This window comes from Notothenia coriiceps, unplaced genomic scaffold, assembly GCF_000735185.1.
Source record: "Notothenia coriiceps isolate Sejong01 unplaced genomic scaffold, NC01 NC01_scaffold00008071, whole genome shotgun sequence".
Lineage (NCBI taxonomy): Eukaryota > Metazoa > Chordata > Actinopteri > Perciformes > Nototheniidae > Notothenia > Notothenia coriiceps.
This window is the reverse complement of record NW_011340772.1, coordinates 19,153-31,937: the sequence shown is the minus strand read 5'-3', so window position 1 is coordinate 31,937 and position 12,785 is coordinate 19,153. Positions and strand designations below refer to the sequence as shown.

Sequence of the window (12,785 nt, the reverse complement as noted above, 5' to 3'; positions counted from 1 at the left end):
TTGCAGTGTTTTACTATTATGTCTGATGTTTCTCCATTAATATTGCTGCTGCATTAATGTGTATGTTGCATCATGTTACTGCTGTAGATGTGTTTCCGAGCCGCTCTGATTACAACGAGAGTTACAACGAGAACGTGACGTCATATTTACACTAGACGGATCCTTTCTAGCCATAACCCTTGAAAAGGCCCACCTGTTCAAAGTGGGGAATGGAAGAAAAAGTTTGAGAACCACTGCACTACTGCCATCTTCTGGAGAAAATTAATTCTTACAGTGTCGAGTTCAGTTTTTATTATAAAGCTGTCGACCTTCACCATAATCTAGTATGTTTACTCCTGTTCAATAAGCCATCCCTGTTTTATAGTTTGATATTAAAGGAGTTCAAATTCTATAAACTGGACTTAATCTGGTTGTTTTAAATCAGGATCTACAATGCAGATGTGAACCGAAAAAATAGTAAAACAAATCTAATAGCATATTAATATATGTTGGCTATAAAATGGAAGCAAAGGAAAAAGTTAAAGCAACAAAATGCCTGTTTATTTTCGGAATAATTTAAATTCGGAATAAACTCAGACCTTTTTCCAAGTGCCAAATAAAAAATCTGTAATATTTAGCCTACTAATAGTTGTGTGCCTGTGCCTATAACAACGCAATTCATTGTGATGTTGAAAGGTATTAGACACTGGCAATATCAGAAAGTAGCTTACAACTGTCTCAAGAATATTCACATGATGTACTGTATGTTTATTTATGTGTGAACAATCTTTGATGAATGTTTGAAATGTAATGATTCTTTTGACTTTTAATTATACGTTTTACCCATTTTGTTTTCATTGTTATACGGTTTGTTTTTGTGTCTGCAACATTGTTAATTATGATGCTGCTTTTTCTGGATATTATTAATCTCATTGAGAATTGCTCCTGGTAAAATTTTAATAATTGACTTTCTTTTTAATCATCATTTTAGATTGCATATACAGTATTATATCGTGTACGTTCTTTAATTAGCGTTTAATAAAAGAAAATACAAAATAAAGTGAGAAATGTACCGACAGGATATGACGTTGGTGGTACTCCATAGTGGGCGTAGCTGAAAGAACCAGCCAATAGACGACGAGCATTGCTTTCATAACATTCCTCCCGACTGATCCGCCTCCTCTCTCTGCCCTGACTTGCCTGTGTGTGTGGGGATATGACACGTAACTTTGTCCCTTTCAGAGACGTGACCAGGCAGCAAACCTCCACCTGGGGCAGGGAGACTTTTCTGACCCCCTGTCCACATCCAAAATCCGTTTTATTCTGAAATTTTTTGCAGCATGGAGGCCAGAGACGCGACTGCAGGTGAGGTTGTTAGCAGACAGTCAGTGTGGCGGTGTGCAACCAATAATAACCAGTTAGATCGGCATTTAACCGAGGAGAAGCTCACAGTCGAGTTGGTCTGCAGATAAGAGATATACGTTTTGTGAATGCATGTTGAAATCTGGTCAATATTTTTGCAAGTCCTGTAAAAGCTACAAAGTTAAATTTCACACTACAGTTACATTGTAGATTATATATTAGATTATTTTGCTCCTACTAAAGATATATTACGGCCTACATATTAGTTATATTGTATACATGGGAGGCTGTGGACTCAGGTTCAAACCCTACTGCAGTCAGCATGTCGTTGTGTCCCTGGGCAAGACACTTCACCCCAAATTGCTTCTGTGGGGATTGCCCACAGTATTGAGTATGTAAGTCGCTTTGGATAAAAGCGTCCACCAAGTAACATCTAATGTAATGTAGTGTACATGACTATTATATTGTAGCCTACATGTCACAGTTGTATTCTACATATTATTCATAGGATCTTTAAACAATATTTGTACTGTAATATATCATTTCCTTATCTATATATTCTTGACTTTTGCAGCATGTATTTATATTCCTCTTAATATATTTGTTGTACCAAACACCAAGGGAAATTCCTTGTAAATGAATAACCTACTGTTTAAAGCACAATGACTCAGTTGACATTGTGTTCAACACTCAATATCTTGCTCTTAGTCATACGAAGACCTCATCGTACCATGTTTGTGCTCCATTAAACCTCTAGGTTCGCTTGTAAGCAGTGATGGAGAGGAACAAACTGCAAAGGAGGATGCAGCTCCTACAAAAGATACACCGCAGACCAAAGGCAAGTTCGAGAAGATCTTTGGGTTCAGAAGAGAGGACCTGACGTCCTGGGACAGCCTGGTGACCCTCCTGAACCGCCCCTCTGACCCCGCATCCCTGGGCATCTTCCGCTGCTTGTTTGGTAAGTTAATGCTCAGACAAGACTGACTGCTACGTCATTTACACAGATATTCAAAACTTAAAGTCAACATAGTCCAAATATCTACCCATGAAATAAAACCAATGGATTTTACATTATAGCTGGTCAAAATGTGATTTTGTCAAACAAGAGAAATCTATACATCTCTAATAAATATTTTCACTTTCCAGGAAAAAGTTTAGAGGAAATTAAAATAAGAATTCTTCAGTCAAAATATCTTTTAAAAAATCTAAACTTAGTAATATGTTGCACACTTGTTTAATGCAGGACAAACTTTTAACTAAACAAATACTACACAAAATCAAAATGCGGTCGCAAGGAAATTAAAACTAGTTTGCTAGAGATACACATTTTTTAAAACTAATTTGATTGCTTAAAACATTCAGCACCATTTCTGGTTGGTATTGAATGACCCTTTTGCAACAGGGTTGAGATGGTTCCTGAATAAAGCTTGTTCCCTTCCACTTTATGTTTGTCTCTTGCAGGTTTGCTGATGGTTATCGACATCACTCAGGAACGTGGCCTCAGTCACCTGGACTATAAATTCATGGATGGAGCCCCTGTGTGCCGCTTCCCCCTCTTTAATTTCTTAAAGCCGCTGCCGCTGGATTGGATGTATCTGGTGTATGTGGTGATGTTCTTTGGTGTGTAACAATCCTTTTTATTATATTTATAAGCTTATGTCCAAAAAGTTACAGGTTAAAAAGCTCATACAACAGTGTTTACTGGGGCTTAGTGAGGAAAACCCTCCTTCCCCCTCCTCTTTCCAAGTGTAAGCGGATGCAATCGTTTTACAGGAGGCGGGCTCTGTGGGGTGTCTGTCTGTGGGGAAGATGAAAGTACACATACAAGACCTGCAATTTTCCACTTTATTTTGCCACCAAGCCAACTAACTCATGCATATTTTGAATCATACAAAGATTTTTACAACTAATGCATATTTAGCATTTTCTGTATCAAGAACGCAAACAGCAAACAGACAAAGTAATTAAATACTGATAAAGAAAATCATTAGAGCTACAAACCTAGTACAATACCAACTGGACACACCAGCATGTTGTACCCGGTAAAGGCGTACAAAATAATAATACGCACTGAGTTCACACTATAAAACCAACTTAATTACTGACATTTCCAACATTTAATCAAGCTTTTATATAAAGGTTGTTTCCTCTGCTAGTTTTTTTTTTTTTTTTTGTCCGTAGGCTTACAACAAAAAGCTACTGTCCTCACTTGGTCTTTAGAGCATCAATACACATATGCTTATTTATTTTTGTAAACATTGCAAGATTTGCAAGGAATTTGGCCTCGGCATTGGTCTGCGCTGTCAGACAGATAACCTGAAGAGTCCCTAGTTAACGACAAACGCCTATATTTCCCATAATGCAACACTACAGCATCTTTTGGTTAGACCCCAATTGTCTGAAGAGTACCCACGTCTCTAACTCTAAATGCATGCTTCTGTTTGAAAATGTCTGTTTCTGTGTCTCACTGAAGGCGCTTTGGGCATCATGCTCGGCTGTTTCTACCGTCTCTCCGGCCTCATGTTCATCTCGTCTTACTGGTACGTCTTCTTTTTGGATAAAACGGCCTGGAACAATCACTCGTACCTCTACGGCCTCATCGGGTTTCAGCTCACACTCATGGAGGGCAACAGATACTGGTAAAATTATGTTTATATGTCTGTCTCTTTGTTTGCTCCTGGAAATTCTGCTCCGTCTGTATGATTGAGCTCAACAGAACACCTTTATGTCTGTTTCTGTCTGTAGGTCAATCGATGGATTGCGGAGGCCTTCAATAAGAAATGCTCAGGTGCCTCTGTGGAATTACACCATTTTGAGGACACAGGTTTGTGCACAAGTGACATACTTTTTGAATTATTCAACATGAGCATGGCCTTTGGTACAGGTGATCTAATGAAGTCAATGTTTTTTTGTTTATCAAAGATATTCATTGTATACTTCCTTGCTGGAATCAAAAAGTTGGATGCTGATTGGGTGGAGGGATACTCAATGTCATACCTGGCTCACCATTGGCTCTTTGATCCTTTCAAGTAGGTGGCAGCTCAGTCCTAAGATATGCAACCTATTTTGTTGATTTCCAATTAGTGTCGATGGGAAATGTAGTCAATTGATTCAATTAAGTCCTCAGTGTGCACTATATTTATTTCGAAAAAGCTACATCCTGCTCGTGTTGCCATGCTATCAGCTCAAACATGTACCAGGATGCAATGTGCAGACTCTTGCTCTCTCTGCCTTTCTTTGGCCTTATGCGCTGGCTCTCACAAATACGCCCTTATATCGGAATCAGCTAAAACACTGCCTAATGTATTCTCGTCCATAACGTCCTCTGCCTTCATGTTTTGGGTTGCCAATTTTGCTGTGGGAAATGTAGCTGCTTTGCAAGACAAGCAAAGGGAACACAGCTAACTAAATGGCACTAAATGCAGAAAGTAAAACAAATTTAGCAGCAGGAGAAATCAACAATCCAGCAGTAACTGAGCAATTGCTTTAATTATTGCATTAAGCATCAACACTGAATGGACAACATAAAAAGGTGGCAAATGTTCCGTTTAAGCCTTCAATGAGATGCTGCTGTATCTCAGTATTAACACTCTGAATTTGCTGTACGATACATTACTTTTCAGAGTAATTCTCCCTGTGGAGTTAATAAACCTGCTGGTGGTGCATGGAGGTGGTCTTATTCTGGATCTGTCCGCTGGTTACCTGCTGTTTTTTGATGCCACACGACCTTATGGAATTTTCTTCGTCTCCTACTTCCACTGTATGAATTCGCAGCTTTTCAGCATTGGTGAGTCTTCATTCAAACACCTGTTCTGTTGTAATGCATACTTTACATTTGTATGGTATACTTTAACTTCATTTTATGGAGTGTGTTAATCTTCTACAGGGATGTTTTCCTACACTATGCTCGCCACCAGTCCCATCTTCTGCTACCCTGACTGGCCGAGGAGATTCTTCGCACGTTTCCCAGCATTCCTCAGTGCAGTCCTGCCAATCACCTCTACGGACCCTCAGCCCAGCACCTCCTGTGTTTACAATGAGATCCAAAGCACTAGCACCGAGCGCCAGGAGACCCCGACTGTCCCAAAAGCTTCCAAAATGAGACTAAAGCACAAGCTTGGAGCCATTTTCACTATTCTCTACATTATGGAACAGTTCTTCCTGCCTTACTCCCACTTCATCACGCAGGTATCCAATCTTTTAAAACATTTGATATCCTAATATAGTTTTAAAGCTGACTTAATCCAACAAACCAATTAGTTAATGGTTGGATTATGTTCTCCAGGGCTTTTTCTACAGAGAGACATTCTTTCAAATAAGATTGTACTTTGCTGACAACAAAAGCCTTTTTAACTCTCTCTGTCAGCGGACTGATAGTTGCTCAATCTTAGTCACCAATCATTGATCCACAGCAAACAACAGATGGTGTTGTCAGCACAAAGCCCCTAAAAGTCAATATTTACAATCCAGTATATATGAACACATTCGTTTTTTTGTTGTACAGCTTTATTAAAAACTGGTGAAAAGGGTGAGAAACCTTTTACAATGTTACCTTAGAGCGTGGAATTATCCTAATATTTTGTTGTGTTTTTTTTCTCTAGGGTTACAACAACTGGACCAATGGCCTGTACGGCTACTCATGGGACATGATGGTTCACTCCCGCAGCCATCAGCATGTTAAGATCACCTACAAAGATGGAAAAACTGGGGAAATTGGTTATCTTAACCCAGGGGTAAGTTACAAGAAAAAAATACCGTCAGACACAGTATGTAGGGAGTACACGCTGTCTTAATGGTATAAGAAAATCTCTCATTGTGTAGTATAGTACGCTTTAGTTTCGCTTGTCGTTTAAAAGTCATAGTACAGATTGTCAATTCAAATGTCATCACTACAACTATGTTTCACTATAGTATATTGATGTAACACAGTGTAAATCAAAGTGTTACGTCCCCAGCTCGTTTAGGGTAAAAGGGGAAGCAACACGAAACCAGATATTCTTGGTAAGAGCTTGATTTTAATAAAAAACTCAAATAAAAATGATATAAACAAAAGTACAGGCTCTTTAAACAAGAAGCTATCTATTTATAATATAAGTACACAAACGAAGGCCACAGAGTATCACAGTCACAGAACAATGTGGACTCTTAAGGCAAAAATAGTGAGGCGTCTAGCACAAATTCAACGCCGTCACAAGTCACAGAACATACACAAACATTTGGGAGAGTAGAGTAGCGAGGCTTCCTGGCACAAATCCAGCGCCTCGAATGACAGCAGCGTTTCAGCTTAAGTAGCGTCATCCCGCGTCATCAAGCGTCGTCGTCCAGACCTCTTCCGGTGGGAGGAGCCAAACAACGTCACGCCAACGCGGTAACCATAGTACCTAAAGGCAGTCATATACACACACACATATATATATATATATATGTATATGTATATATATACACTCACAGAATGGTCCCAGGTCGCTTAATGCATAAAGCAAGGCGACAGCCGTCACAACAGTATTGTAAAAAGAGATGAAAAAGAAGAGTTTGGTGCATCATAAAAAGATGCAACAATTAGCCTCCCCCCACAGACTGAATCAGAAACGATCTTGACTTGATGTTCGATGAATAATACAGAAAACAGAGCTCCACTGTTATATCTCTCGTATATGGTATGCTCTATTGTTCTCCAATTGTTTACGAGTTTGAATTGCACCTTTTTTTATGACAATTGGCATGTCTAATTCTGTTGTTTGGCTCTATGCTCTATGCATTTTCAGTGCAGCTAGTTTTGATAATATGTGATAATAGTTCCTGATTTCTAGCCTTGTTATATACATTTCCTTGGAGACTATTCATTATTTTTCAAATGCAATTTTGCAGATGTGGTTTATCTACTCCCCTTATTGATAGTCAATGCCACAGCAGTCACCGCAGGCCTGCCGATTTACAACTGTGCATATTGTTGTATTTGGCCCTTTAGTGTCCATAAATATCTAATACCAAAATGTACTGCAATTTACCAATGCATTAGAAGTCGCTCACAATGAGGTGTCACTAAGTCACTAAGGAGATTTACTCAAGTGCTGTACTTAATTTTATGCTACTTTGTACTTCTACTACTCTACAATTCAGAGGTAAATCGGGTACTTTTTCTCCACTTAATGTATTTAGTACTTTTAGTTACTTTACAGATTTGGATTAATGATGTGAAATATAATTCAGCATTTTCTGAAATGGTTCAATTTGCATAATAAGTTATTTTACTTTTTGTACTTTAAGTATATTTTGGTGTCAATACTTTTGTACTTTTACTTGAGCAACATTATGATTGCAGGACTTTTACTTGTAACGGAGTATTCCTACACTCTGGTACTTTTACTTTAGTACAACAAGATCTGAGTATTTCTTCCACGTATTCTCGCAAAGAGGTGTGCACGATACACGATTTCAATTGGCTCTTATTGAAGTAGGTAATGCAACACATGCCTCAGAAAGCCGCTGCACGCCGTCTGTCTGCAGATGAGCATCAGCCAGTGACACAAAAATGCAAAGAAATCCCACGATAAATCTGCCGCAGTGCAAATAACACATCCATGCTAGTTCTTTGACTTATGTTTTGATTGGACTTGGCCCACAAACCAGAAACCTACCGGCTCAGGTTGTACCGGTACTAGTTTTATGACGTGTTGCCTTTTGCGGCAGCTCGGTTTAATAATTAGCATTTTAAGACGTCCCAAAGTCATTCTGAAAGTGTGTTTTTACGTACACCAACCCGTTCCTCCACAGTCTGCGAGATACATAAGCACTTTATTTTAGTTACATGCATGGCTCTAGCGTCACGTGGCACACGGTGTAGTCAAGAAAAGTGAGCCATTCCCGATATCAACACACCTGTTTGGTGATTACTGATTCACCTGAAACGCTGATACCACCCACTGGACAGAAGGGGAATTAAAACGAGTGTGTCACACAAGCAAACACACCTCTCTCACAGACACTAAAAAACACACAATACAAAAATAACTCCAAGATATAGTAAAAAAAAAGTTGATACTATTTTTCAGCTAAATGTTAAAGTATAGTATTCCATCATACTCTCTCCTGTGGTGTAGCGTTTAGGGGAACTGGTTTCTAAAAATATCTAACTTTACATTCTATATAGTGATTTTTTTTTTTATTTCTGTTTAGCCGGCTTCTTATAAAAACTATGTTCTGCAGGTTTTCACACAAAGCCGTCGCTGGAAAGACCACGGAGACATGCTGAAGCAGTATGGGACGTGCCTCAATGAGTTCCTGCCCCGCTATAACATCTCTGAACCAGAAATCTACTTTGACATCTGGGTGTCCATCAATGAACGCTTCCAGCAAAGGTAGGAGAGCCTCCTGCTTGAGAGAAGATGCTATAAATGTGATAACTTTAGGCGTTTAAAATAAATCATGTTATAATAAAAGTTAAGGGTGGGTTTTCAAATCTGATCCGGACATTTCTCTTAGGATTTTTGATCCTCGTGTGGACGTGGTGAAAGCCGATTGGTCTCCTTTCCGACCGAACGCGTGGCTGATGCCTCTCCTGGTGGACCTCTCACCTTGGAGGACTAAGTTTCAGGAGATCGAGGGAAGTTTGGACAATCAGACTGACATCGTTTTTATTGCTGATTTCCCAGGTGAAAAATCTCTCCTTTTCCTCTCTTTTATTTAAAAGATAATGTATAATTTTGCTTTTGGTTTGTTGTTTCTTTTACACCTAATAATTGTTTGTGCTTCACAGGTTGACTTTGTTGTAACCAGTGGTGAAAAGTACATTTACTCAAAAACTGTACTTAAGTTCATTTACTCAAATACGTACTTTTATGCTACTTTATTCTTCTACTCCAATACATGCAAAGGGGACATTTATTTTTCATTTAATCCACTAAATGTTTTTTACAGTTTTAATGACTTTTTTAGATTAAGATTTTGCATCAAAAACATATACTAAACCTTTAACATAATGCATCTCCAAGGATTAAACCAGTTTATTAATTGTTTGAGGTACAAAAAGCTAAAATTATCCAATAGTGTATTAGAACTGGGTTTGTATAGAAGAGAAAAATGCTACTTGATGCAACAATATAGACCATCTAATAACGAATATTTAATTATACACCACACATGGAGGCCATTTGTCTGAATAATTAATAATTGTACTTTTGATACTTTCATTCATTTAGCTGAAAATACTTCTGTTCTTTTATTCAGGTGAGGTTATAAGTGTAGGACTTTTACGTGAAAATGAGTATTTTGAAAATAATGTATTGGTACTTTTACTTAAGTAATGTTTCTGAAAACTTCCTTTGCCCCTGGTGCTAAATTACAGTATTTTACTTCTGTAGGTCTCAACTTAGAAAACTTTGTAAGTGAGGATCTGGGCAACACCAGCATTCATGTGCTGCAGGGCAAAGTGAACGTGGAGGTAGTAGAGGAGAAGAAGAACTACACCCTCACACCTGGAGAGCAGATAAAGGTAAAGCAACACACTATCATCACCTTCATAATTATACTGTTAACACACTCAACACTTAACATAATGTGTGTGTGTGTGTGTGTGTGTGTTTAGGTACCTGCTGGGGCTTACCATAAGGTGTACACAGTGTCAGAGGGCCCGTCCTGCTACATGTACATCTACGTCAACACCACAGAGACAGCACTACAGGAGAACTTCACCAAACTGTTCGAGCTTCAGGAGCGAGTCCGCAACGGGACAGGTACAAATGGCCAGTGGCGGCGCCAGAGATTTTCTTTTGGGGGTGCTGTGGGGTAGCTTGACGTTTCATAGAGGGTGCTCAAACATTTAGGGTTTCCAATTTATGTAGGTCGCTACAGTGGAATTTTCTACTGCAACATTCCCCACACGCACATACACAGTGTACCCGCGACTCTTACAATGAAGGCTCGATAATCAGTTCAGGGCATATAGGTTTAAGCAGGGGTAAAGTGCTATTTTCGGTGGTGTGTGTACCTAACATCCTCTAGGGGGGTCCGGGGGCATAATCCCCCGGGAAGATTGTTTTTTAAATATTGAAGTTCAATGCATCAATCTGGTGCACTTTGAGAGAAAAATGAAGAGATTCTCATGTCTCAACACCCATATGAAACAGAACTGTAAATATCTATTTCTTTATGGATATTTTACAAATTACTCCCCTTTTTAAACGGTATACTTGTTTTACTGTCATATTGTATTTCATAGCCTACCTGTTTTTCATTTATTCTCTTATTTTTCTATACCTATAATGATCATATACACGTGTGCCTCGGAAATACTTTACATTAATCGTGACCAAACCGTTTGAGACCCACTGAGATAACTTAGACTAAAGTTAACTATCTAAACACTCAAGAGTCCTTTACCTCACTGAGTCTCTCAGTCTGACAGGAGAGGACTTTCCCTTCACCTTGTTGTGGAAACAGCTCCTTATATCCATTAAGGCCCTGACACACCTACCCGATTTTGGGAGTCAGAGGCAGTCGGGACTTCGCGGTGCTCTACTCAGGTCTGTGTGTCCCGCACCGTCGTTGCTTTAGGGCACATTTTCACACCTCCCGCAGCCGATTCACCAAAGAAAGTCGGCCAAAGAAATCACTCTGATTGGCTGTTGCCTCTTTTGAATGACGAATACACACTACCGCTGCCTGCTGGTAAGGACAGTTATTGCCACTCGTCGACTGAAGTCTTTGCGGTGTGTTCGTAGGCGGGCGGCGTAGGCGGGTGGCGTAGCCGATACGGGCGGCGTAGGCGGGTGGCGTAGCCGATGCGGACGTAAAGTCGGGACGCCTTCGGTACACGTTCTTTGGTCTCAGGTTGGTGTGTAGCGGCCTTTAGAGTAACTAGCTAGCACCAGATGCTAACAACAACGATCTCCGGTACCGGTGCGCTCTCTCTGTCGCTCGCGCACGCACACAAAATGGCAGATTTGGAATATAAAAGGACATTTTTAAAAGAAGTACTTCACGGGCCCCTTACCTCCCCCTTTACATTATTATTACAGCTTTTTTAATCTAAACTATATTCAAAATAGACTCAAAGGTACACCATCTGAACATGTGATAACATCTCCATCTACATCCAAATGTAAAGAAACATTTCCTGAAGAGCGAATTAGGATCATGCAATGCTGACTTTATATCTTCCCATAGAAACCGAGCCCCTCCCTCCTGAGCTGCAGCCTCTCATCACTGCAGACGATGAGGGGTCAGAGGTCAACTCCACAGACCCCATCGTGCAGCTGTTCCTGAAGAGGCAGCGCCGCATGAAGGAGGTGAAGAAGCGCAGGGAGGCCGGAGCAGTGGAGCGGCTGCAGCGCTTTGCAGTGAAGAAGTACTACACCATCCGGAGGGGGTGAGTGTCCTCCTCTGACTGGACAGAAACATTCTGCCACAATCACTCACTCAACACATGTAGTAGCATGATAGAAATATTGAAATGTTTGTATGATCATGTATCAGAATAAAGTGCTTAATTTATCTGATGATAGAAAAGTCTAACCAGGGACAGCGGTCGCAAATAAGCCCTAGCAAAAGAAAACTAGATCTGTTGGAACTATTCCATTTTGAGTTAAACATTTACTTAGATGCTTTTTTGCATATACACATTTTGTCATTGTGTAGTGTAATTAAGTGAATTTTGGAATGTGTGCATTTGTTTTGAAGGCAGCATCAGGCACAGGGGGATTTGGGTATTTTTTAGAGACAGGTGGAGGAGTGATTAGGCACCCAAAAAAAGATTATTTATTTTACCAGGGAAAGCAAGGATGTAAAGCGATAGTTACGTATGTAACTACGGTTCTATGAATCCTGGATGACCGCCAGAGGCGGTGCTTTAGCACTGAATATCTTCTGTCTCGCGCATGCGTTGGTCGAATATTTATATCAACAAAGTCACGTGTGACCTCGTATGACCCCGGAAGGCATAAGTTCCGGTGTTGTCAACGAGTTCAGTCCTCTGGGATCTTCTCGCAGAAACACGAGATTCCGAGTGACCCAGAACTCTGGCGGTCATCCAGGATTCATAGAACCGTAGTTACATACGTAACTATCGTTCTATTTCACCCTTACTGACCGCCAGAGGCGGTGCTTTAGCACTGGATGACCTATGCCAACAGAGTCACGAGGAATTCTGAACACTCACCTTATAAGGATGGCGGACTCTGTAGGAGGACCACACCCAGCGGGTGAGGGGCGGCAACATTCACCCTGTAGTATCTGGTGAATGTGCTCGGGGATGCCCATGTGGCTGTGGCACATACAGTGGGGCAAAAAGTATTTATACTATAATACTTATTTTCCACCATAATTTGCAAATAAATTCTTTAAAAATCAGACAATGTGTTTTTCTGGATATTTTTTTTTTTTTTTTCTCATTTTGTCTAATTGGTGGCTGACTAAATACTTTTTTGAGTGGGGCAAAAAAGTATTTA

The 12,785-nt window shown here is 40.0% G+C and overlaps 1 protein-coding gene across 1 annotated transcript in view; it reads left to right on the top strand.

The window, feature by feature from the left end:
• Positions 1-1,143: 1,143 nt before the first annotated feature.
• ggcx (gamma-glutamyl carboxylase) overlaps positions 1,144-12,785 on the top strand; it is a 15,424-nt gene continuing 3,782 nt past the window's right edge. Inside the window, exons 1-14 of the mRNA XM_010769981.1 lie at positions 1,144-1,344; positions 2,099-2,299; positions 2,803-2,961; positions 3,815-3,980; positions 4,087-4,165; positions 4,264-4,370; positions 4,965-5,128; positions 5,228-5,529; positions 5,943-6,074; positions 8,548-8,699; positions 8,824-8,993; positions 9,702-9,832; positions 9,926-10,073; positions 11,506-11,707. Of these exons, the coding sequence (XP_010768283.1) occupies positions 1,320-1,344; positions 2,099-2,299; positions 2,803-2,961; positions 3,815-3,980; positions 4,087-4,165; positions 4,264-4,370; positions 4,965-5,128; positions 5,228-5,529; positions 5,943-6,074; positions 8,548-8,699; positions 8,824-8,993; positions 9,702-9,832; positions 9,926-10,073; positions 11,506-11,707 (2,138 nt within the window). The 5' untranslated portion in view covers positions 1,144-1,319. The remainder of the gene's footprint in view (positions 1,345-2,098; positions 2,300-2,802; positions 2,962-3,814; positions 3,981-4,086; positions 4,166-4,263; positions 4,371-4,964; positions 5,129-5,227; positions 5,530-5,942; positions 6,075-8,547; positions 8,700-8,823; positions 8,994-9,701; positions 9,833-9,925; positions 10,074-11,505; positions 11,708-12,785) is intronic.